Source organism: Panicum virgatum, chromosome 3K (assembly GCF_016808335.1).
Source record: "Panicum virgatum strain AP13 chromosome 3K, P.virgatum_v5, whole genome shotgun sequence".
Classification (NCBI taxonomy): Eukaryota; Viridiplantae; Streptophyta; class Magnoliopsida; order Poales; family Poaceae; genus Panicum; species Panicum virgatum.
In genome coordinates this window covers 47,070,820-47,096,456 of record NC_053138.1, presented here as the reverse complement: position 1 = coordinate 47,096,456, position 25,637 = coordinate 47,070,820, and the positions used below count along the sequence as shown (strand labels likewise).

General features: G+C 45.5%; 1 protein-coding gene across 2 annotated transcripts; it reads left to right on the top strand.

Annotated features, from left to right (window-relative positions):
- Positions 1–3,646: 3,646 nt before the first annotated feature.
- Positions 3,647–9,333, top strand: LOC120699373. 2 transcript variants are annotated; one of them, XM_039983353.1, is made up of 4 exons: positions 3,647–3,801; positions 6,276–6,716; positions 7,645–8,922; positions 9,001–9,333. In XM_039983353.1, exons 1-4 carry the CDS (start codon positions 3,673–3,675, stop codon positions 9,079–9,081), a joined length of 1,929 nt encoding a protein of 642 aa, XP_039839287.1. In that variant the 5' UTR covers positions 3,647–3,672; the 3' UTR covers positions 9,082–9,333. The 2 variants fall into 2 exon arrangements, with proteins under 2 accessions (XP_039839287.1, XP_039839288.1); XM_039983354.1 differs by having other exon boundaries at positions 3,706–3,895.
- The last annotated feature ends 16,304 nt before the right edge of the window (positions 9,334–25,637 follow it).

Here is a 25,637-nt window from a genome sequence, read left to right as displayed (position 1 = left end):
GTTTAGTTGGGGCCCGAAGTGCTAGAATTCAGAAAACTTGTCGATGCAACATGAAATTTTCCATATTTGGGACAGTTTTCGAGTTTACTGATCTGTAGCAAAACGTATCTTTTTCAGTACGTACTTCTGGCTATCTAAATATTTCCCAGATCCCTGTGATTGTAAACTATCCGCAACTAATACTACGTAAATGGCAAGTCTGCAGCTTCAGGAAGTTGAGAAGTGCAAAGGAACTTCAGAAGTTCAAGAGAGGATGTCGAGGTTCAGTTAATTCTGAAACGCAGACTTGAATTCGACAGAAGCCTCGATTTCTCGGTTTTCACTCTGTGCGCAACGATTTCAAAAAAAAAAAACTCAGCTGAGCAACATCTCCGCGGCCCTCTTCTGTAACCGTTTATGACAAGGCTCACTGCGAGGACTATCTAAGCGAGTGGATCCACAGAAGAAGGCACCACGAGGAAGGACCTTGCAGCCGAATGAGGAAACAGGCCACAAGAAACGAATAGGTTTCTCTTTCTTTCTAAAAGAAGAAAAGGACCTCCGCCCCTGCCTCCAGAAGTTGGGTTCGATCCTAGCTAGGATCTCTGTATATAGCCTTACTAGCTCCACTAGCAACTATGTAGCTAGGTCTCTCCATTCAACCGAGCGAAGACACGAGCTGCAAGAAACGAATCAGGATTCTTCTTCCTTCCAACGACAAGAGAAGAAGCAGACCACAAGAAATGAATCAGGCTCACTTGTTCTCTCTTCTCTTTCTGAAACTGGCCCCAGTGTAACTTTTTTTGTACGAATGCACCGTACATGGTGCAATTTGAGCCTGCAGATCGTGGCCAAGATGCCAAACTTTAAAAAACTATGTACCACTACCTGGAAATTTGAATGCATTATTTTTCCATTCTAAACCTTTTCACAAATTTGTACCAAGGTGGCGCTGCTGATGCCGCCGGTGGTGGCCGCGGTGTTCTGGACCATGGCCTCGTCACTATCGCCGGAGGGTTCTTGGCCTTCTTCTATCTTAATTAAGTCATCGTGATCTGTACCCATAATTGCTCGCGCCAATCTACTCTCTCGTGTAGGGGATGACTCAATTCATGTTTGTAAATTTATTATTGGAATAAAGCTAGAGATCGACCTCTTACAGCCCGAGCAGCCACAGGGTCCAATCGCCATGGCGGATCCCTGTTTTTGTACAATCATCCGGAAGAAGTCGTCGTGTTGCCTGTCACTGTGCTGGAGTGGTCACGAACGTATCTCCACACTACGTGCAACTGCCGTCACGTGCTATTGCTATCTTAGTCGTGGTGTTTCAGATAGTCTCAGCTATCCGGAGTTCAGCGTGCATTGTGTCACCACCTTTTATGAACTTTCAAATAGTCAAACGCTGCTTTTGTTGGAGTTACCTCTCCTGTGTATCTGTGTAGAGTCTGGTGAGACTACCTGGATGGATGTGGTAGGACCTGATAAAGACATGCGAGTAGAAAGCAGATAGTTCCACTGAATTACGCATCATTAGCTGCGTTGGATGTACAAATGTTACTATTCAAACTGCAAGACATGGTGGAAATATGGGGCCGGTGACTGCGGGCATGGGAAAAAAATATTTGTGTTTCTTTCTTCGTTCTGTTCTAATGCTGCGATTGTAGCGCCGTACGCGCTGCTTTAGTGCTCTGATCAGAAATTTTCTCGGTTTAGTTTGGGTTCTATCTGTCAGGGTCACAAGCTGTTGCAACATGCGACTCTTTTTGGGGGAGGTTTGTATTATTTCGTACCAGCTATGGCATGTTCGGATCATGGTCTGCTCGTTTCTCACCTGGGGAGGCTAAGTGCCATCCTGATCTCCTTGGTAGTCGGCGATGGGCACTATGTAAGAAACGTTCTAAGGTGACGCGCACAAAAGTGACGCATTGTTGTCGTGCGTCACCTTTGTTATATGGGTGACGCACGAAGATGATGCATGTCACCTTTGACCCCCCTTGGGGGTCTCTCTAAAACGTTGCCCATCACCTTTGTTATGATATAGATGACGTGCAACATCAAATCACGTCACTTTTATTATAGGTGACGGGCCATATTTATAGCCCGTCATCAATAAGTTTCATATAGGTGACAGGCAATATTAAAGCACATTGCCTATAAGGTTAGTATAGGTGACGGGTTTTGACAAGTCAAAGGTGATGGGCAACATCAAAGCGCATCATCACCTTTGTGATGACATGGGCAATATCAAAGTGCATCATTTTTGTTACTTTTTATAATATTTGAACACGCCATTTTTGAAAAGTTCAAATGGTCTCAGATTAAAAAATAGTCTATACAAAAGTTGTAGGTCTCAACCAGATCTACAACTTTGTAGTTGAATTTTTTTTCAGTTGATGTTGTTTTCGCACCCAAATACATGGTTTAAGTTTTGAATTTCAAATTTTCAAAATTTTCAAATGACCTCAGATGGAAAAATAGTATATATGAAAGTTGTAGGTCCCGACCGTTATAGTTGTGAAATGGGTTATATAAGACATTTGAAAGTGATGACAAAAGAAAAATATCTCATTATTGGTCACATGTGATGGTGTAGCCTAGTGGTGGGGGGTACGCGCGAGGCTAAGGTTGTGGGTTCAAATTCTGGTAAGGGTGGGAAAAATCGCATGCGCGCATATTCGCGCAAAAAATCGCATTTGTGATGACATAGGTGACGGACTAATACTAATACCTGTCACCTTTGTGATGACATAGATAACAGGCTTTAGCCCGTCACTTTTGAGTAGTCATTAGTGACAGGTGACGGACATCTTAGCACGATGATACCCGTCACCTTAGGGCGTTTCTTACATAGTGGGGTTTCCTCGTTTTGTTTATGATTTGGGGCTGCTCACCGAACTTACTTCTCAGATCGGGAGTCAGGCTTGTTTCACTGGTACGTTGTCTGCTTTGCGTTTTTTCTTACGTAGTTTTCTTGGTGGTCGGGGAAAAGAGAGGGGAGCGTTGAAGAGATAGACGCGCCTCAGCTTCTAGTAGGCATAATTCCTTGTTTCATTAGAAAGCAAATGATATGCTAGGGACACAAGCCTACAAAGGCACCCACACAAGGAATGAAAAACTTTATTCTTGCCTCCGAGGCGCGCGCACACGATTCAGGCAGTGCCGAGGAAACAATCTGTGATCCTCCTGCAATGCTAACTTTATCAGCTCCCTTAAATACCAATACGGAACATCCAGGCATCCAGCAACAGGGAAAGGTCATGCCCCTATCCTAGGAAGGCAACATTTTTTTGATGACAGCTGGAGTCACACTTGGCATTCATGGGAAAACGTAACTCTATGTTGCCGAGGAGCGACACTCTTGGCACTTTGGGCAACAAACTCGGCGCCGGCTTTGGCAGGACATAAGAGCGACCCACCCACGCTGTCCTACAACTCAAAAGCTAGGTTTCTCCTTTCAGCCGAGCGGGGACACAAGCCGCAAGAAATGAATCAGGATTCTCCTTCCTTCAGCCAAGAGAAGAAGCAGACCACAAGAAATGAATCAGGCTCACTTATTCTCTTTTCTTTCTCCAAAACTGGCTCCACCACAATGTACGGTGAACATGAGACCGCGAGAGCTTTGCACCGATGCCGGAAGTTCCACCATGATTCCTCCGGAAATCTTAGAGCTCACATCACCTACCTCCCTATATAATGGCAGCACCGGTCCCCTGCTCTCCATCCTCCTCATCACCACAGATACCAGGGATTGGGTCAGGGCTCCAGTCAGCAACGACCTCACCCCCGCCGCAACAACATACACCAAATCGACGTCTCCGTCTGGTAATTAAGCACATACAGCCCGTCACCCTCTCCATCCAACTCTGTACATGAGGTTCTAAGTAGGAAGCACCATCAGTGCACTCCACACACCAAGGTGAATTTGGATGTCACATATTTAGATGTTTGGCAATTTAACACCTATGTCATGCTAGTTAGTATACAGGGCAGAATTTATATTTCCCTTACAAAAGAAAACGCAGTTCCAAAGTCAAAACTTGATTGCATCAAGCCTATTTAATATATGGTACCCCGTAGTTTATATCGACATTGATGGGGTAAGGACTAAGGAGATGGAAAACACCCTTTTTTTTAGGACTAAAACCTGACAAGTTAAGTTGCCCCCAGGTCATATCTTATTAATCTGTACAGCTCTCAGTGTGTCTATATATTCAATTGCCACATTTATTTACTAGCGAGTCATGTCAGAATCACGTCAAAGTACTACATGTGCAATTTGAGCCTGCAGATCGTGGCCAAGATGCCATACTAGAAAAAACTATGTACCACTAACTGAAAATTTGAATGCATCATTTTGCCATTCTAATGCTTTTCACAAATTCGTATCCTCCAAATTAGAAGTATCTGTGCAAATTTGTGCAATGCTAAAAGAAGCGCGTGCACCTGGACGAGAACTGGCATGATAAACAAAAACCTCAACAAAGCTCCGTGGCAAAACCAATGTGACTTGTCAACACCCATGTAACCCAGAGCCCTTGATCGCCAACATAGCCAAAGTGTACGAGGTTTCCGTTATGCACCTGGGTATATGTGTGTGTGTATATATATATATATGTATATATATATACATATATATATGTATATATAGATATGTATATATAGATAGATATGTATATATACATATATAGATATGTATATATATACATATATATAGATATGTATATATATACATATATATATATGTATATATAGTTATGGTATAATACACCTGGGTGCATTCTGTATAGAGAATGCACCCACCCTCTCAGTTGCAACTACTATGACCGTTCTAGTTGCAACTGGATTGTGTCCAGTTGCAACCGGTTCACGTCCACTTGCAATCGGGTCAGTCCGAGTTGCAACCAGGACACGTCAGTTGCAATCGGATCTGTCAGAGTTGCAACCAGTTCGTATCCAGTTGCAATCGACACCGGTCTGAGATGCAATTGATTCGTGTCCAGTTGCAACCAGGTCGGTCTGAGTTGCAACCGGCTCATGGCTAGTTGCAATGTGTTCGCACCCAGTTGCAATTAGTTCCGCCTAGTTGCAATTGACCTATTCTTCAAATTGCAATTGATGTAGTCTCTCAGTTGCAACTGCAATTAGTATAGTGATGTAGTCTCTTAGCTATGCTAGCCAAGTTGCAATTGTAACGTAGCTATGCTAACAACTCTTAGTATAGTGATATTGCAATTACATACTTGAAAAAAAAAGTTCATCAAATATAGTCTTCATGGATCTCGTTTTATTAAGCATATTTTTTCAATAACCTGATGCAAACAGATCTGAAATTGAAGCTACAGTTTAAGAGATATTACATTTCTTGATCCGAATCAATAAAAGATTCTCTGCATGCATGCTTCCTAGTGAGTGGCGGGATTGACCTGTAGTTGGTTGGCGAGACCGACGGAGGGTCTGCACCTATATATATATATATATATATATATATATATATATATATATAGCCAAAAGCCTAATTTCTCAGCTTAACTCCAAACCTACACAACATCCGGCTGGAGACTTGAGAGGGCAGTGCGTGTTTACGAGCAAGCCTCACCGATGGCTCCCGAAGTTGTTCTTTTAGGCTGGGCGGTGTGTTATTAGTTCATCATTCATTATTGTGCTGTTTGTATTTAATCCTTCTTTCATTCCCTGTGGAAGAAATGTTTGCAGTGGATCTGGACTACAACTTCTTGCAACTCCAGGCTGAAAGTCCTACACTTCATGTTTTACATTGATCTCGTTTTTTACAATCGTGTTAAGTTTTCTTCGAATAGTTGATGCTTGCATTGCTCTTTCAATAACACCAATTTAAGGGATTATTTTTTTACTATGATTGAATTGGCAACTTGCAGCATGTAATAATTTACTTTGCCATGAACAAATGTAATCTGGGCACTAAATTCTGTTGCAATGCGTTTCTCTAGCTGACTGAAGTTCTATCTTTATGAAGGATTTACAATTTCAGTCTGCTCACATCATCTTTGTACATCCTTATAAAATGGTTATTAATTAAGTTGGTGTCAGAGTTAAAGTAGAATTCTTTCCCCACGTGGCTGGTGTCTGTTGGCACATTAACTCCCCTTGTTCATTATTTACTCAATTAATACATCATCACCGCCATATATATTAAATTGTTGATCAAAAATATATATCCTAAGTTGGAAAGGTTCGATTCTACACATCGCTTGTTTACCTTACTGAAGCGAGTAGTAGTAAATTTCAAAGGCTTCTCTGACTCTAAAATTCAAATGCAGGTTAAGATGGCCTCAGAAAAGGTCATAGTGAATGCTGCCATGAACCCCCCTATACTTCTCGTTGACTACTATCACAGAGCAAGGTTAAATGGGACGGCAGTGGTGCGTGTCCAAGCACCCTCGTCTATGAAGAGCAATGGGTCCATTGACATAGTTACATTGCTTGATGTTAGCCACAGCATTAGCTGGATGGCATCATCGTCAGAAGAGACGCCATCAAAGATGGATTTGCTGAAAAATGCCCTGAAGTTTATAATAAGTCAGCTTGATGACAATGACCGCCTTGCCATCGTAGCATTCAACGATCAGGTCATCAAAGAGCATACTACTGGCATTTTAGAAATTTCTGGCGGTGGTCGGATGGCTATTGAGAAAAAAGTGGATGGGCTCGTGACTCAGGGCGACACTGCCTTTAAACCAAGCTTGGAGCATGCTGTGAAGGTATGTAGCGAGCTTAGCTACTCAATTTTATTTCAAATATGAATTTATTTAGGTTTGCACATAAGAATTAAGTAGTTGATAACATTTCCATATATATACTTTCTAGTAAAAATGACAACAAATAATAGATGGTAATATCCCGCGGCCAAAACTAATTTAGGATGTAACCCAACGAGAGGATAAACATAGGCATAGCACTCCGGCTGTACTTTCATGTATAAGTGTTAACTAGCAAGTCGGTCCCTACAAATTGCAAATTTGCACAACAAGCAACCTCTTTTTTCCTTTAATTTGCTTTTTTTTTCTCAAATATCACTCCATTTTGTTATATTCATATCCTTGTTAGACTATATGATTTCCAGTAACTCAAAATATACAATATATTTCAATAGCTTATTGCACTTAATAAGGTTACTAATGCTAGCTACGTGTTAATGGTTATCCATGAGAGGTGCAAGGTAATCATTTTACTCCCGAGACCAAAGTTGTCTGGGCCCTCAACTGCTCAACAGAATACATACGCATTTGGTGGTTGTAGACACGTTCTAACATTTTTCTTATTTATGCTTTGTTCCTATCTTTAGCTATACAGTGTTAGCCGCAAAAATATTTATTCCAATTATTATTATTAAGGAAGATATTACACTTCATATATATGAAGGCACTCCGTACTTTGTTAATTTTAGATTTTAGAGTGCATGCAGAAATTTGATCACTGAGTTTTTCTAATTAATTTTTCTTATAACTACACTCCATTTATTTAGGTATTTTACTTTTGGATTTACATAAAAATAAAACAGTTGATTCATGTAGTCGTTACTCCGAATTTCTATTATTATCAGACTGTAGCTTAGTTAGACTCTTCTTCGCTACAAAATATTTTCCTCTTTTTATTGTTTTATAATTTTTTATGTACCCATGCTTACAGCTCCTGGATGACCGTGCTGACAAGACGCGTGCAGGCTGCATCGTCCTCATTTCAGATGGTGTAGACAAGAGCCAATTCATGTGGAGCCATGAGAGTCTTGCCCCCACTGACCCCATCCGAGGCCTCCTCCGAAAGTACCCAGTCCACACCTTGGGCTTGTTCAAGGCTGACCCAAAGGCGCTGCACTACATCGCCAAAGAATCCTATGGAACCTATTCCTCAATCACAGACAACAAAGACCTCGACAAGAACATCATGGAGGCACTGGCTGTCTGCCTAGCCGGGTTCAAGACCATCGTCGCCTTTGACACCTGCGTCGACATCACGTCAAGCAGCTTGGAGATAACAAGGGTCGACTCCGGGGGCTACACACGCCGGGCTGCTCCTGGATCAGGCATCTCAATTGGCATGCTGTGTGCTGGGGAGGTGAAGGACTTGGTCATCTACTTCAGTTACACTGCTGGGTCTTGGGAGCGTGGCTACTATACCACTTTGAGTGGGATCACTGCTAGGGTCACGTACAAGGATATGCCGGGTGGGCAGTCATCTACCTCAACTAACAATTGCTCCGTGTCCGTCGCGGTTCACACGACCCAGGATCCATCGCTTCCTGCAAACCCATGCCCTCCATTCCCCTTGGTCCTGCAGCAGATGGTCCGGTTCAAGGTGGTGGACCTGCTCCTAGGCGTCCTACAGGAATTGAAGGCCTTGAAGAAGGATGCTGGTGGTGCCAAGGAGAAAGATGGTGTTGATGACCCAGTGTTGCAGTCCATTGCAGCCAACATGCTGCAGAGGAAGTGGATGGAGTTCAAGCAATCTGATGAATCCTGGAAAGCAGCCACCCCGAAGTCCTTGCTTGACCTGGGCAGCATTGACAGGGACGTCAATGCAATGGTGGGCATCCTCAGGAAGGGCTTGGGTGTTGGATGCATTTACTCATGGCTGTCGAGCCATGAGATGCAGCGCGCAACGGCTACAGGCTTACCGGCGGAGGCCATGTTCCGCACGCCAGTGATGGAGATGATGGTGCAGAAGGTCCGCAGGAAGTTGCTGCTCAAGGAAGCATATGAACAAGGAGCGGAAGACCGAGCTGTCTACGAGCGCGCCATTGGGCTCTTGGACGGTATCAACAAGCGATTCCAACTGTGGTGCAAGCTGGACGCCGAGGTGCCACCAGCTTTCCAGCTGGACCATCAGCATCAAGACGACGAGTCCGGCAATCTCACTGACGTCCTGCATGGGGCGATAAGCCGCGCAAGGCAGCATGACATTTACCTGGTACGTATACATTTTTTTGTGTTTGTACCAACATCTATCTATGAATCCGATCAATCTCTATTTGTCTTGGATATGCAGGCCGCTATTCATGCGATCAAGCAGTGGCAGAGCTCCTCCACCCCCCGAGAGAAGACGCATGGCCACGGGCCGGACGAGTAGGCGCATGCATGCATGACGCACCGCCAAAAGCAGAGGAATCTTGTGAGTGGCCACAGTACAAATAAAAATGAGCCAGGCCATAGTAGTGCCTCCGGCTCCCTCCCGAGAATAATATGCATGCGGGCAGCACCCGCCCATTAGTACTTACTAATTGTTCTTGTTATTAGTCCCCATATATCAGTTCCCAATTAAGTTGTACTATCGTCCTTTAATAAAGATGCCATCAGCAGAAAGCTGAAGCTAATGAATGGATCACTGCGTCATCCTCACCATCCGCCAGCTGTACGATATGAAAAGATGCAATAAAAAAGTTTTAAAAATCAGACGAATGCAAATTTTATGCCTACAAGATTGTGTTGAAACATGTGCTTCAGATGGCCCGTACAGGAGGTAGAGATTACTTAATAAAAGATCAGCAAGTCACACCCTACGCATCACTGAAACAAACAAAATAAAGTCGGAGCAATATGTTGCATAAGAGATACATACACTATCGTCCATGTATATGGTGAAGTGTGCTACGCTGTGAGACTCAATATAATTATGTTGTGCACGTAAAACTCTGAACTCGGCTCTAAAAATAATAAAGTCAGTCGATATGAACACCAGTACGTTCACTTATTATGCCCCAAATATACTTTCATAAATAGCTATTAATACTTTTATTTGCATATTAATATTTTCAGATTATCAGAGTACACCTTTGACTCTTAAACGTACTTTAAATTGTTATTTCCACAGCTCAACAGTATTGCCATGTCAATGTAGAAACATGTATTAGTACGTATAATGCATGTCTCGTGCGAACAGTAATGTAACATGCTATTTCAATTAAAATATGGTGTTCTCATAAAAATGGCATGTCTCCGCAAACTTCACAAGGATCACCACCATCCTCCTCCCAGCAATCAGCGATAGCACGGTTGTACCGGTGGCCTAAGTCTTTAAGTTCACTAGAACATAATGTGCGCGTTGCGCGCTCTATCATCAGTTTCTTGATTCCATATAAAAATATCTCTATATATGAGTAAATATAGCATAAAAATTCAGATCGAAACATAGAAATGTAGCAGCCGGAGAGATTAGAAATATAGTACAGCAATGCTTTGAATGATAGGCAAACACATAGCAATTGTCTCATGCAAATATATATGTTAACAGCGGCGGCAGTACTGTTGATTGAATGGCATGTGCAGCCGATAGATTCTGTCAAGCCATATATTACAATTGAGTATCAGCATTAGTAGCTACCAAAAATTTTAGTAGGTAGCTTAGAATGCTAATCCAAATAAAAGCGAGTACTAATATATTAAAAAGTAGGAAATAACACCTTTTGCAGCCATAAAAGTATTCAAAAGAGAGTTAACTGATGCTGAGGTTATAAAACAGCTTAATATATTGCATGTAGTAGCAATTTAGCAGATGTCGGCCTAGGCAGGGCTGCAACTGTGAAAACACAACATGAGCTGATCTGCGTCTTTCTTCTAAGCATCAGCGCTGGAACTGTAAATGTAGTTATCAAGAACAGTGTTGGTTATAAAATAGTTGAAGATAACATGAAGCAACAATTCATGGTGTTTACAGTGATAAGTGGCTACCTCACACTGGTGTAATGACAATTTGTATAAGGTAAAGAGAAAATAGCAAATACTATATGTGAAGGAAATAGCAAGTATGATATCCAAAGATGATATGTGAAGAAAATAGCAAGAATGATATGTACTGTATAAGCAGGAGGACATGTAAACATGGTAGGAGTACCTAAATCAAAAATATTTTTGCAAGGGTAAGCGCAGAAAGATTATTTGATTAATAAGAAAAATTATGTTCATAATATTGTGATGTAGCAAATGCATAAATTGGCAAGGATTAATAAAGATAATAATTTTTGATCAAGTGTAGCTATCTGTAGCAGATCTATCTGTTTCATCTAGAAGTTTGTAGCAAGGGCATACCAAAGCTTGGGAGTATCATGGACACAACCATCATCTTTATCTTCATTGTCTTCATCAAGCAGCAATTTTCTGGCAATTTTCTTTCTAGGTGAGGGGCGTGACCTAAAAATTGTACATGTTAGATATGAGATTATTATTGGATATGTTATGAAAAAACAAATCTGTATTGGCAATACAGACCTTTTACTTGTGATAGTCTTTTCTAACTTAGTTGCTGAATTTGCAGCTCCATCCTTAGTCTCCTTTGGATTAGCAGTAGACTATATGATAGAGCTGGAACATGAAGCAAAATATCACATAGATGGAATATGGATGGATATGGCTAAACTCCTATAAGCTCCATCCTAAAACTCTTTTAGATTAGCAGTAGACTACATGATAGAGCAGGAATATGAAGCAAAATATCACATAGATGGAATATAGTTGGATATGGCTAAATTCCTTTGTTGAAAAAAGGTAAGTGCTGTTATTTCATACGGTCAATACTCTTTGCTGTGTGATAAGTCAATGAGAAGAAGGAGATTAAGTGATTGTAGTTTACCTTAGCTAAAATGGCGTCATCATTCTTGTGTGGTGTATCTGTTGATGTTGCAACTGCGGTTTGAGTAAGGATATCTGGAGCATTGATGGACCTTGCACCTTGCTGTGTTGGTACTAAAGCAATATCTGTTTCCTTGGTTGGAGTGATCTGCAACTGCAGATAGTAGTTAGACAAGATTACAAAATGTCTCCTACCTATTTCAGAAAAAAAGATTACAAAATGTTTGAATTTTGAATCATCTAGAAACAGGTATGGACAAGACTAATTACAGGCCAATGGCACATTGCAAGACGGAAACAAATAGTAACTAGCAAAAAGCAGAATAACTATATCAAACCCTACTGAACATACATATACTTCACATAAAGAGTAGCCTAGCTGCATCTATCAGTATCTTTACTTTTTGCAAAAAAATAGGATTACTGTTCCTTTATAATACCAGATCTGCGATGCTAAAATAAGCGGAATTTTCATGCCAAACTCTAGCTACGGACTTGTTAAGGTGGGTTATCCAGATAACTGTGCTATAGATAGCAACTTGATTTTTATTTAAGATCAAATTTTCCAAATCTACTGATATCATAAAATATGAGGCAATATAAGTAAGGCAGCCTAATCATAAATTTATAAACTGAACAACTACTTTGCAGGAAGCAACTAAAAATTACTCAAACATATAAAACCACCATAACGTAACTAAGGTAAGGAATAGAGCATCTGCAAGTGTAAAAAAGTGAAAAGAAATTGTAGAAACTACAAACTGATTGAAGGAGAAAAAAAAGATCCTGATTCACTAAGGGGTCATCTTTTTTTTTTGCACTCATCAGCTGAAACTGCAAACAAAACGATGGGAAATGCATCCTAATCACGCTCAGTAAAGGGCTGCAGCATCTGGACGGCAAAAAAGAAACAGGATCAAAGAAGATGAGATGAACCCACCTTGAAAGGCTTCAATCTGGCTGTTGCTATTTAACCCATACACTCCCAGGTCGCCAGACGCCATCGCGGTACTTACAGGCAGCCACATATAAACCTTGCCGATTAGGCCAAGGATTTTTTCGGAATGTTAAAAAGTCAAAATTTTGAATATAAATAAGGATATTATTTTGCTAGTATGGAAATATTTGGAGTTATTGGATTTATTTGGCTCTACCTTGTTTAAACAAATTCGAGTTGGATTTATTTTTCTTGGTTGAAAATTGAGTGGAAATTAAATTGAGGGTTGCCCCTCAATTTAATTTCAAATGCTGACTCTTGAGTGGGATTTAATTTGAATCAAACCATTCAAATTAATTCCAAACCCTAACCCGGCTTTGACCCTAGCTCGAGACCTGATCCGACCCTAACCCTGACCCAGGTCCGGACCAACGCAGCCCAAGACTTGGCTTGCACCCAAACCCACCTGAACCTCTCTCAGCCCACATGGCCAAAGGCCATTTCGGCCTGCTTCACCACTGCAGCCCAACCCGCCGCCACGCACCACTCGGCCCGCTAGCCCCGCTCGGCCCGCCAAGCACCCCGCCCACACGGGCGGGCCAAACCGCACGCGCGGCCCAGCACCACGCGCCAGCCCAACTCCGCTGCTGCGCCCCTTCCTTTTCCGACCGCCGCAGACAAGTGGACCCCACCTGTCAGTCACACCGTGTCGCCACAGTCGCCGATCGCCCTGGCCCACCTACAGCTTTCCCCTCCGCTCTGTTCTTCTCTCCCGTGCAGACGCCAGCTGCTCTGCTTTTCGCCTCTCATGCCGACGCCACCTGCTCCACTCGTGTCACCCACCTACTGCGTGCCTCCCGCTATCGGCCACCAGTGCGTGCTCCGCCCTTGATTGCCCTCACGCGCGCGCTCCAAACCCTAGCATCGCGAGCATGCAACTGCTCGATGCCCCCAGGCCCGCACACCGAGCCCGATCGTCAATCCTCGATGTCCGTGCCCGGCCGCACCCACTAAACCCTAATGGTGCCCCTATAAGACCCCCCTAGTCATCGCCTTTAAACCCTAGACTCGGGGATTCTTTTCCCCCTCGCCGCCGCCGTGATCAGAGCACAGAGAGGAGAGATAGGGAAAGAGGAGAAGGAGGAGGAGAAGAAGAGGAAGGGAGGTGCCGGCCATCGCCGCCGCCACTTCGAGAAGCGGACAGCGCTGCAGTACCCAGAGCCCAGCACGACAAGGAGACGCCACCGCCGCAGGAGCTCTCCACCACGCTGGCGCCCCATACGATGACCTCGATGACCCAGCACGGCACAACTCTGCCTCACCTCGCCACAGCCGCGCCACCCCACTGCACCAGCCCCTTCGTCCTCGCGTGAACCGGGTAGGACGCTGCCACGTCTCCCTCACCCGTTTCCTTGTGTGCTACCGTCGTGCGCATCGCCGAGGATGAGCCCATCGTAGAACTGCTGCAGGACCCCGACCCTCTGGTTGGTTGCAGGAGCTTGATGTCGCCCCGCCGCGTAGCCCGCAGCCCGCCGTCGCCTTCTTGCCTTGACCGCCGGCCGTCCCGCAGCCCTAGCTTCCTGGGTGCTCGCGTGCACCCATATGTGCCTTGGCCGGGCCCAAAGGCTATGCTTTTGGCCTCGCTGCGACCGAACCTCGTTCCGCCCTAGTGAGCACCATGATGCACCGTCGCCACCTCGTGGCGATGTCGCGGCGTGGTGATCGTGAGCGCGTCGTGTCTCGCATGCGCGTGTTCTGGTTGGGCGAGCTGAAATGCCCACCCTCAGTCCCGCCGCTGTATCTAGTTGTCGCCTAGCCCTCACCGCCATTTGAGCCCCACCAAAGCGCTGTCCAGGTCGTGTCCACGCCCATCACGACCGCCACCATGGCCTCGCTGTGGCTATGCCCGACGAGCCCATGCGCGCGTGCCAAACCACACCCAGGGCCAAAGGCCATGCCGTGGCCTTGGCACACCTTTACCAGATCGCTGCTGATACGCCGTGGCCATGGCACCATCGCGCTGTGCGTGCTGCCGCCACGGCGTGGTGCACGCAAGTGCTACTACAGCATTTGGCCGAGCACACTGCGCGCGTGCAGCCACTGGCTTACCCCCGTGGCCACGACCGTGCCTCTTCTACCCTTTTCGCCGCCGTCACCGCGTGTTAGCCCTTGGTCTCACCGTCGAACTGGTTTGGCCTCGAACCCGCCTATGCTTTGCCGCCGCCGTGCCTTGCCCTTGCCATGGCACGACAGCCACGCACCCGAGCTGCCTTGAGCCTTGCCTCGCCGTTGCTTTGCCTCGCCAACTCGCTGCCGCGGACCTAGGGTGCTAGGCCCTGTGCGCGCATGTAGCTAGGTCTCTCCATTCATCCGAGCGAAGACACAAGCTGCAAGAAACGAATCAGGATTCTTCTTCCTTCGAACAACAAGAGAAGAAGCAGACCACAAAAAATGAATCAGGCTCACTTGTTATCTCTTCTCTTTTTGAAACTGGCCCCAATGTAACTTTTTTGTGCGAATGCACCGTATATGTGCAATTTGAGCCTGCAGATCATGGCCAAGATGCCAAACTTGAAAAAAGTATGTGCCACTACCTGGAAATTTGAATGCATTATTTTTCCATTCTAAACCTTTTCACAAATTTGTACCAAGGTGGCACTGCTGATGCCACCGGTGGTGGCCGCGGTGGTCCGAACCATGGCCGTCGTCACTATCGCCGGAGGGTTCTTGGCCTTCTTCTATCTTAATTAAGTCATCGTGATCTATACCCATAATTGCTCGCGCCGATCTACTCTCTCATGTACGGGGATAACTCAATTCATGTTTGTAAATTTATTATTGGAATAAAGCTAGAGATCGACCTCTTACAGCCCGAGCAGCCGCAGGGCCCAATCGCCGTGGCGGATCCCTGTTTGTGTACAATCATACGGAAGAAGTCGTCATGTCGCCTGTCGCTATGCTGGAGTGGTCACGGACGTATCTCCACACTACGTGCAACTGCCGTCACGTGCTCCTGCTGTCTTAGTCGCGGTGTTTCAGATTGTCTCAGCTATCCGAAGTTCAGCGTGCATTGTGTCGCCACCTTTTATGAACTTTCAAATAGTCAAACGCTGCTTTTGTTGGAGTTACCTTTCCTGTGTATCTGTGTAGAGCCTAGTGAGACTACCTGGATGGAGTTGGTAGGACCTGATAAAGACATGTGAGTAGAAAGCAGATAGTTCCACTGAATTACGCTTCATTAGCTGCGTTCGGTGTACAAATGTTACTATTCAAATTGCAAGACATGGTGGAAATATGGGGCCGGTGACTGCGGACCGTGCCCCTTCTACCCTGTTCGCCGCCATCGCCTCGCCTCTGGCTGCGTGTTATCCCTTGGTCTCACCATCTCCCTGTTTTGGCTTCGAACCCGCCTTTGTTTTGCCGCCGCCGTGCCTTGGCCTTGTCGCGGCACGACAGCCACGCACCCGAGCCGCCTTGAGCCTTGCCTCGCCGTTGCTCTGCCTCGCCAACGCGCTGCAGCGGACTTGGGGTGCTAGGCCCTGCGCGCGCATATTCCTCGAGCCGCTACCTTGCCATTTCACCTGCCAGCACCGGCCGATGATGCTTTGGACCGCTTCGCCGCCACATGGACGCCGTCGACCTGCCGCTCGCCGTTTTGAGCCCAAGGTCGAGACTTGACCTTGCCCTGCCGTGTTCTGTCACCTTGGCCTAGACCTAGCCGCCAAAGTTCCCCATCCTCACCACCTCAGCCTTGGTCTGCCATGCCTAGACCCCACCGGACCACGCATAACTCCTTGTCGCCGCCATGCGCCTGGGACACCGGACCCCCGCGTGCACGCACGAACCCTAGCCGCACCATCTGACCCACCATCGCCGCCGTGTATCCTTGTCACGCTGCCGGACCGCCGTCGTCCCGGCCTTTCCATGCCTTTGCTCCACCATGGGCACCGCCACCCCTATTTCCATCGCACGAGCAGCCACACACACGCTCCGCACAAGCCCGATTCGCACGGGATCACACCCTGGCGCACTGGATCCGGTGTGTCACAGACCCGAGCCCCACCCGTCAGTGGACGGTCGGGACCGCTAACCCACGGGACTGCCTTGTAAGTGAGTCAGTGAGCAAGAGGGATAGAGCCGAGCGGGCTGGGCCACTTTTGGCCAAACCCATAAAACCGAAAGGCAGCCCAACCTCCCTTTTGGCCTGTTGAGCTCGCTAACACACTGCCCTTTATCCTTTTTGCTTTTGCTTTAACCTGACATGCGGGTCCTACCCATTGGCCACAGTGTGTAACTGACCAGCGGGACCCACTGACAGCGGACCCCACCTCTGACCTGTTGACCGGTCAATGGTCAATGTTGACTTGGTGAATACAGACGTCAGCAGGGTTCCACTACTAACGTCAGCGGGACCTTATCCCGGGTGACGTCATACTGACGTCAGCATGCCACGTGGCATGCTCTGGTGCTACCACATGTCACCTTTGAGTGATTTCCTTTTTCTGATAATCCTTTATTAATTCCAAAAAATGTTTTAATCTTCAAAAATTCATAAAAAATTAATCGGACCTCTGAAAAATATGAAACCGGTTTCATAATTCTTCTAAAATCATGCTCTACCCGTTAGAGTAGGTTTTGTTATGTGATTGGATCTTTGCACTTTGGCCCCTATGTTTATATGTAATTACTATTAGGTCCCTACGGAAAGAAGCTGACCGACGTCCCAACGACCAGAGAATCCAGAAGGACGTACCAGGAGACCAGAAGTCCCCGGAGAACCAGGAAGACCACGAAGAACCCTCAGGTTCACGCCCATCTCCATCTTGAATCCCAATTTAGACATTGCTTGCTAGTTATGCTACTGCTTTACTTTTCTGTCATGATGTGATGGAACCTGCATGGCCATTTATTTATCGTATTCCATGTTATCCCGTGATTATCTAGATTGACTATCGAATGCTTTGGCTACTATGAGGTTGTGTTTGTGTTGAGTGGGAATTCGTGATCTGATAGTCTTGGCGTGTGTGGAGATCCACCATATGAGGAGTTGGTGTCTAGGACTTTAGCAGGGGCGAGTTAACCTTCCCTAACTTCGGATTGGGAGCTGGGGATTGTGTGTTGGGCACATCCTACGTAGCACCGAATTCGGGGGTTTTTGGAGGTGTGTGTTGACGGGGTGTCCGGAGTGCCGGTATGGCCAATGTCAGGGTGTTTGGATGAGGTATATAAATATATATACTTGCCTGCGGCTTGCTTAGGAAAACCCAGCTTATCCTTTGGCAATACTTTTATACCATTGCATCCACATAAAGCTTGCAAATGAATGGTGATGTGAACTCCCGTCCTTGGGGATAGCCCGATAGATGCAGGATCAGTTTGGAAGGATTCAACCAAGACGACAAGGGAAGAAGTTAAGGACCGTTGTTGTATATTCTTGCGAAGAGAAGAATAAAAAAGCACGTGCAAGCATGCACTTAGGGATGTAAATGGTACGGATATTTCCCGACCGTATTCGAATTTGATCCGGTCTGGAATGGTTTTTATCTATTCGTATCTGATTCCCAGTATCCAATATTCGTAACCAATCTGTATCCGAATGCTCAAAAGTTGTCACGCCTAGTTTTGAAGGAATAAAACTGAGCAAATAATCATATGTGCGCCAGGATCAAATTACACACATATGATGACAATAGTGAATAACAGTAGCAATGTCATAAATACCGAAGTTAAATTTATTACAAACCAAGTCAAAAGTCATAATATAAATAAATAAGCGTTTCAGTTCGCATTTATTCTAGCGGCGGATACTCCAACTCCACAGGTAGCTGACTAGAGGAAACGTACGCCTAGAAGTCTTGAATATTCTCTGGAAACTCGTCAAACTGATCTTGCTCTAGATGATGTGGTAATAGCAAGGGTGAGCACATGTCATACTCAGCAATTATATTGGAGAAATAAATGACATGCAAGGCTTATAACAAGGAATAAAGGCTGGCTGAGCAAAGCATTACGCATTTTAATTGAGTCATTAGCAACTAATTACTAAGCATGTATGAACCAACCCACATTTATAAAAGAAGATAGTAAAACTGAAATAAACGAGTAACTTAGAACAATTAAACAACAGAATTAAATATAATGATTTCCATTAAGTTGAACATGTAAGGGTTCGAGCCGCTCTTGACCGTGAGCACAGCTGATATATCAGTTTTCACTCTACAGAGGTTGCACACTTTACCCACAAGTCGTGTCTCTCTTTTGTGCCTGGGTTTGCAAGACCCGTAAACACTTCCTTTGGTGAGTGGCAGGGATTCACTACGAGACCTTTACAAAGACTTTCCTAACCCGTAGTAGCCTGCTAAGGTTTCAGCAGCTGCGTGGATGACCCTCCCCCAAGGCATGACCAATTCCCAAAACATAGAATGCACCCTTGGCAGGCAGCGATCACCCCATCACAGCCCCCCCATGCGCCTTTCGGTTAGCTACTACAAGCTAGAGTCATCTAATTAATCAGCCAAGACCAGAGCCATTTAGTCCTTGTGGTTGCGCTGTTTTCCCGGGTGGTTCTCCATGGTTGATTTTAATCAAGTGACCAGAAATATGATATTATTCCAAAGAAATTTATATATATCGAAGTCTCATGTCTCAAAAGTATTGTAGAAACCACCCATAACCAGTGTTCAGCGGCTAAGCATACTACCCAAAAGACTTTTATAACAAAAACACAGCTAATCAAGGACAAGGATCATCAATAAAGGTATATAGGTAGTTCTGTAGCGAAAATGGCCTCTCATGCTGTAGCGAGAATGGCCTCTCATGCCATATTTCAATATAATGTTTTGGCGATTGATGACACACACAACACTTGGACTAATGTGATTGTTAAGATGACTATTCTCAGGCTTTTAGGTTCAAGTGATGACAAAGAGAAGAGAGGCGTAGCAAGGCCCGAAGGGCCGCCCCTACGGGGGTTCCAAGGGACAAGGATTGAGGCATTTTGCTATCATCGGTTAAACCAACGTAGGGCAAAATGAACTCACCGGTGCAATCACAGAGAAGGTCTGCGGGCTAGGGTTTTACACCGGATTAACTGACGCTAAAGAAATTGCATACGTCGGTGCATTGACAGATGAAGACAGAGGAGATTCTATACATCGGTTAAACCGACGATTAGATATTGGTGAATGTCGGTGCAGTTGTCCAGAGAGTTAGTTTTTCAGCAACTACACTCACCGGTTAAACCGATGCTGCATCGGTTGATTACGTCGGTCGATTGAGGTAGCCGTTGAAGTATAACGGATAGTTGGAAAATGCACTCACCGGTTAAACCGGTGATGACAAAAACAGGTGCATCGGTTTAACCGGTGATAGCACTTTTTGTCAGCCTTTTTCCAACGACTAGTTTGGGGTGTGTGGGCTATATATATACCACCCCATGGCTCATTTGAGAGTGCTGGAGACCAAGGAAGTATACAAGAGCCAAAGATCATCTCCAACCACCATAGAGCTTCATTGTACATCATATAGGCTTAAACACACTTGTGAGAGTGCTTAGTGCTTGTAATAGGGATTAGTTATTGCGAGAGCTCCCTTGAGAGAAGTCTTGCTGCGGCAAGCAACTTGTGATCCGTCGTGTGACCCTCCGTCTTGGTGTGGAGTGGCAACGACACTTTGTGCGGGGGAAGAGGAGGCCCCCTCCTTGGTGGAGAAGCTCCGTAGTGGATTTCGGCCGGGTGACCGAGAGAGACGGTGGCGGTGCACGAGACTTAGTGTCTTGTGGGCACTTGCCTTTGCTTGCCAGCATCGCCTTGGTGGCGTAGTGCAAGACATGATCGGAAGAGCCTCGGTGTCCCGTGGACGTAGGCGTTTGTGCCGAACCACGTTACATGACCGTGTCTACTCGGGAGTTTGCATCCCTCTTGCACTTACCTCTTTACCTATCGTATTACGCTTTCGCATTTACTCTATCTTGCATGCCTTTACTTTCCTAGTTAGTTTGTTAGGATTGGCTATAGGTTGCAAGTTTTTAGGGGTAAGTAGAGAGTAGCATAGATAAACCTTGGTCATAACTAGCATGTGTAGGACATGTTAGGTTTATCTTATGCAAATAGTTTGAGCCCTAGGACAAAAAGCGATTAGCAACCCTATTCACCCCTCCCCGTCTAGGGTCGGACACCTCGGTGATCCTTACACATGCCATATTTCCATATAATGTTTTGGTGATTGATATAGACAACACAACACTTGGACTAATATGATTGTTAAGATGACCATTCTGAGGCTTTTAGGTTCAAGTGATGACAAAGAGAAGATAGGCGTAGCTAGGCCCGAAGGGCCGCACCTACAGTGGTTCCGCTAACCGATTAGCGGACGGGGGTCGAGGGGGAGCCGTGAAGAATTGAAGAGACCGTGAAGAAATCCAAGTCGAAAAGATCAAAACGATGACAATTTGCTATCACCAGTTAAACCGATGATCAGCAAATTGCACTCATCGGTGCAATGAACACAGAAGCTGCGAGCTAGGGTTTGGCACCGGATTAACCGGCGTTGGGTGTTTTACACTCACCAGTGTAATGGACTTGGAGGCCGAAGAAGCAGCAGGAGTTTTACAGGCACCGGTTAAACCGGCGATGAAGGCAAAGTGAACGTCGGTGTGATTGTCCAGAGAGTTAGTTTTTCAGGAATCATGGGACAGTTACATTCACCGGTTAAACCGACGGTACGTCGGTTAATTGCTCGTACAACTAACGGCTAGTTTTTCAAGTGGGCAGATTACCTTCACCAGTTGAACCGACGATGGCCATTGGAGGAGCATCGGATTAACCGGCGTTACGAGCTTTTTCTGTCAGCTTTCCTCCAACGGCTAGTTTGAGGGGTTGGGCTATATATTTGTCACCCCACACCTCATTTGGTGTGTGCTAGAGTTGCTAAAGCCTACTACACTTGAAGAACACCTCCAACCACCATAGAGCATCATTGTACATCATATAGGCTTCATCACACTTGTGAGAGTGCTTAGTACTTGTTTAGTCTTAGCTCTTGAGAGAGCAAGCTTGAGAGAAGTCTTGCTGCGGCAAGCAATCATTGTACTCATCATGTGACCCTCCGACTTGGTGTGGAGAGGCAACGACACTTTGTGCGGGGAAGGAGACCCCTCTTGGTGAGAAGCTCCAATAGTGAAGACGGTGCCGTTGGTGACGCTTTGAGAGAGACGGTGGCGGTGGCCTTGTCTTGGTGACTTGGCGCCACTTAGCCTTTGCTTACCGGAAGCCTTGGTGGCGAACGCAAGACGGTGATCAAGCGAAGAGACTTGGCATCACACTTGTTCTTGTTGGACAAGTGGCCGTGGACGTAGGGAGGGACTTGGGGTCCTAACCGAACCATGTTAAATCGTGTGTCTTGGTGTCTTCACGGGAGTTTGCATATTTTTTCCCTTACCTCTTTACTTACCGTATTATGTTTCCGCATTTACTCTATCTTGCGTGCCTTTACTTTCCTAGTTAGTTTGATTAGGATTGGCTATAGGTTGCAAGTCTTTTAGAGGTAAGTAGAGAGTAGCATAGATAAACCTTAGTCATAACTAGCATGTGTAGGACGTGTTAGGTTTATCTCATGCAAATAGATTGAGCCCTAGGATAGAAAGCGATTAGCGACCCTATTCACCCCCTCCCCCTCTAGGGTCAAGCACCTCGGTGATCCTTACAAGTTCCCACAATTTTAATGCATGCAAGCTTATTTAAGTGTTATGGGGACCAAGAATGATCAAGGAATATACTTGCCTTGCTCAGTTACTTGCTGTTTGTCGAGGTCTTCAAAATCTTGCTCTTGAAAGTTCTTGAACGGCTCCTCGTCTATACATCACGAACACGCCACAAAACAAGTACATACAAGCAACACAAAGGAAACAAATTAAAACAGTACACCAATCATGGAAAAACAGAGATAAAACACTTAAAAACTAATTCTACACGTTGCAACGAATGTAACGGTACCAAGAACGCTAAAAACGGAGCTAAAACGGTAAAGAAACGCTAAAACAATGTTGCAGGGACTTGTTTGCAAGTGAAAACATCTAAAACTGGTTAAACAGTAAGAAACCAGGGCTAAAAACATAATTTTGTATAAAAGCTAAAGGGCAAACACGCAAAATAGCAGCTATGGACGGCGGGTTCTATTTTGTAAAAGGACAGGGTGCTTCCGGGAAGATTTTGGGCTAAAATAGAAATACTTTTGAACGAGGATGGATGGCGGGTTGATTTTAGGAAAAGAGAGGGGCTTTTCTGAAAAAATGCCAAAGTTGACCGGCTGGGTGGGGTTGACTGGGCGGCGACCGGTTCTAGGCCATTGGATTTAGATTCGACGGCCTTTATCGCACGCGGCGACTTGGCAATGGCGGGGCGCCGGCACACGGCGGCGCCGCCATGGGCACGGCGGGGGTTCGCAGGCCTGGAGGTGAATCGGCACCCCAGTGCCCCAAAAATAGTGCCGAAAAGCACTACGGCACGCAGGCGATGCGGGGAACTCAGCTACGGGGTTTCGAGGGCTCGGGAAAATGCCGATGACTGCCGGCAGCGAGAGGGGCCGGTGGCGGACTCCGGCGAGCCACGGGAAGGCACGTCCGAGCCCGAAATCGGGACGAAACGGAGCGGAAACGAGAGAGCAACTCACCCCGAAGCTTACCCCGGGGTCAAGACGGACGGAGAGGTGCTGGCTGGTGGATCGACGGCGGCGGGCGGCGGAGCAGAGGAGCGGCAGTGGCGCACGTGGGCGAGCAGAGCTAAAACTATGGCGGAAAAGCAGCTAGGGTTGCGGGGCCGTCTACGCAGGGGTTAAAGGAAGGGTGCGGGGCGTGGCGCAAGGCCGAGTCGGCCTCGGCGTGTGGGCCGTGGGCCCAGGCAGGTCAGCGCAGCGAGTCCGAACCGGACTCGGACAGAGGTGGAAGATGACGGGCGGGGCCCCGCCCGTCAGTGAGAGTAAAGGAGGGGGAAACGAAAAAAGAAAAAGGCCGTCGCGGGTTGGGCCGGTTCGGGCCGAAAGGAAGAGGGGAAAGGGAGAATGGGCCGCCTGCGAAAGGAGAAGTGGGCTGGCGGCCAGGAAGAGATGGAAAATGAAGAAAAAGAAGAAAAGGGAAAAGAAAAAGAAAAAGGAGCATTTCCTTTGCATAGAAAATTTGATAAAGGCTTAGAAAATAGAAGGAAGACTTAGAAAATTCCAGCATGAATGCAACAAAACAATTTAAAGCCTATGGTGAATTTTCCGAAGTGCCAAAATAATTCTTTTGAAGCTAGAAAAAAATTGTGAAACTATGCTAGACTCTTCTAAAGCAAAAACAAGGGTGTTACAAAAGTTATATTTTTATGATGTGATATCCATTACAATCTTATCCATCAAAAACTAATACTATCCATATCTGACTCCGTATTCGAACACAAATATGAAAACAAATACGATATCAGCAATATCCGTCCGTATCCGATCCATTTACATCCCTACATGCACTTGATTTTGAAAATTAAAAAAGCTGTAATTTTAAAACCGAGCATCCAAATAAAAATCTGGTTGCACCATTGCATTTTTTTGAGCAAGAGCTTCAAAACAAGATCTCACATCAATATATTTTAGTGTGAGAAAACACTTTCAGTGTATTAGCCAACCACTTTCAAAAAAGTTGCTTATGATTTTGCAAAAGATTTCTTTAATCACTTTTGTTGAATTAAACAGATATTTATGATGATATTTGTAGCAGAACCGCCCAAATTAAACCGGCTTAAGTGCGCTAACTATCATCTTAAGGGTTAATCAAGTTACCACGCACTTAAAACAGTGTAATCCGGTCGTCTGTCTGGTTAAGGATCAAAAAACACTGGAAGTCTCACACGAAGACGAGCACAAATGATTACAAGCCGACAAAAATTCTCAAATTTAATTTACAATGCGGAGTTTTACAAACAAGTTTACGTAAACTATCAGAATTCAAGATGCAGCGGAAATTAAATAGAAGTTTGATTTCAAAAATACACGATACTACGAAGACGTGAGGATGTCACATCGAGCCCACCGGTGTGAATCCTGGCTAGCTCCAACCAGCAACAAATACCTGAAAACAGGATAACAACAAACTCTGAGTATACTAATACTCAGCAAGGCTTACCCGACATGGGTATACTTAGCCCACTATCAAGACATGCAAAGCTTTTTGGATCTGGAGTTTATTTTGCTGAAAAGGCTACTAACAATGGATCCTTACTTTCAAATTTTAGCTCAGGTTTAGTATAAACCGTACCAGCGAGGTTTGCCTGAATTTCTAGAGCACGCATGGTAGATCAGAGAAATCTTCTGGTAAAATCACAAGCAAATCATTTTCATTCCATGCTCATTCCCATTTCTTTACTACGATGCGACAGAGTGACCAAGGTTGTCTTAACCGAGAGAGACGGCGAATCGATCCGATTTAACCTTGCAAGGTGAACCTAACTCACAAGACACGTGCAACCCCGTCGGGCCACACACGTCAACTTTTCCCATCATCACCCCACGTCTGCCAAAACCTGAATGAGGAGCCCCACACGGCGAACACCCAGTGGACCCGAGGGCAACTACAACACCCGCCATCATCCCACTTCCAGAGTAGCATGTGGTTAGTACTATTCAAACTTGGTCAGCACGGCCAACAACGGCACGGTCCTCAATTGACACAGGCAGAGGCTTACTTTCCATCCATTTCATATCCATAACCAAACTCATCTCCGCCTGGTCTCTATTTTTCCTGCCTCATTGATTCATTCTCAAGACACATTGCCATAATAAGTAAGAAGGTCCTATATCTCGCGAGTGACAGGAATCACTCGACTTTTACCAAATTCTAATTAAGCATGGCAATACTAACGACGTACACATACTAGTAGATACTCATAGGTACCTAGGGAGAAACATGCATACTATGGTTCCATACAACTCCTAGAAACGTAAATGCACCAATACTTAAATAAACATTGAATACTGGAATTAGGGGTTATGCTCCGGGGCTTGCCTGGGGTAACACTAAGTTAGTGTTAGTTAGATGATACTCGCTTGGCGAGCATCTGCCTTCGGCCATGCACATCAGGATACATCCATCCGTCTTC

Excerpts from the sequence above, each read along its gene's own strand:
- LOC120699373 (XM_039983353.1), top strand. The coding sequence starts at position 3,673 with ATGGCAGCACCGGTCCCCTGCTCTCCATCCTCCTCATCACCACAGATA. Across the intron at positions 3,802-6,275 it reads CAAATCGACGTCTCCGTCTG|GTTAAGATGGCCTCAGAAAA; the intron begins GTAATTAAGCAC and ends ATTCAAATGCAG. Across the intron at positions 8,923-9,000 it reads GGCAGCATGACATTTACCTG|GCCGCTATTCATGCGATCAA; the intron begins GTACGTATACAT and ends TTGGATATGCAG.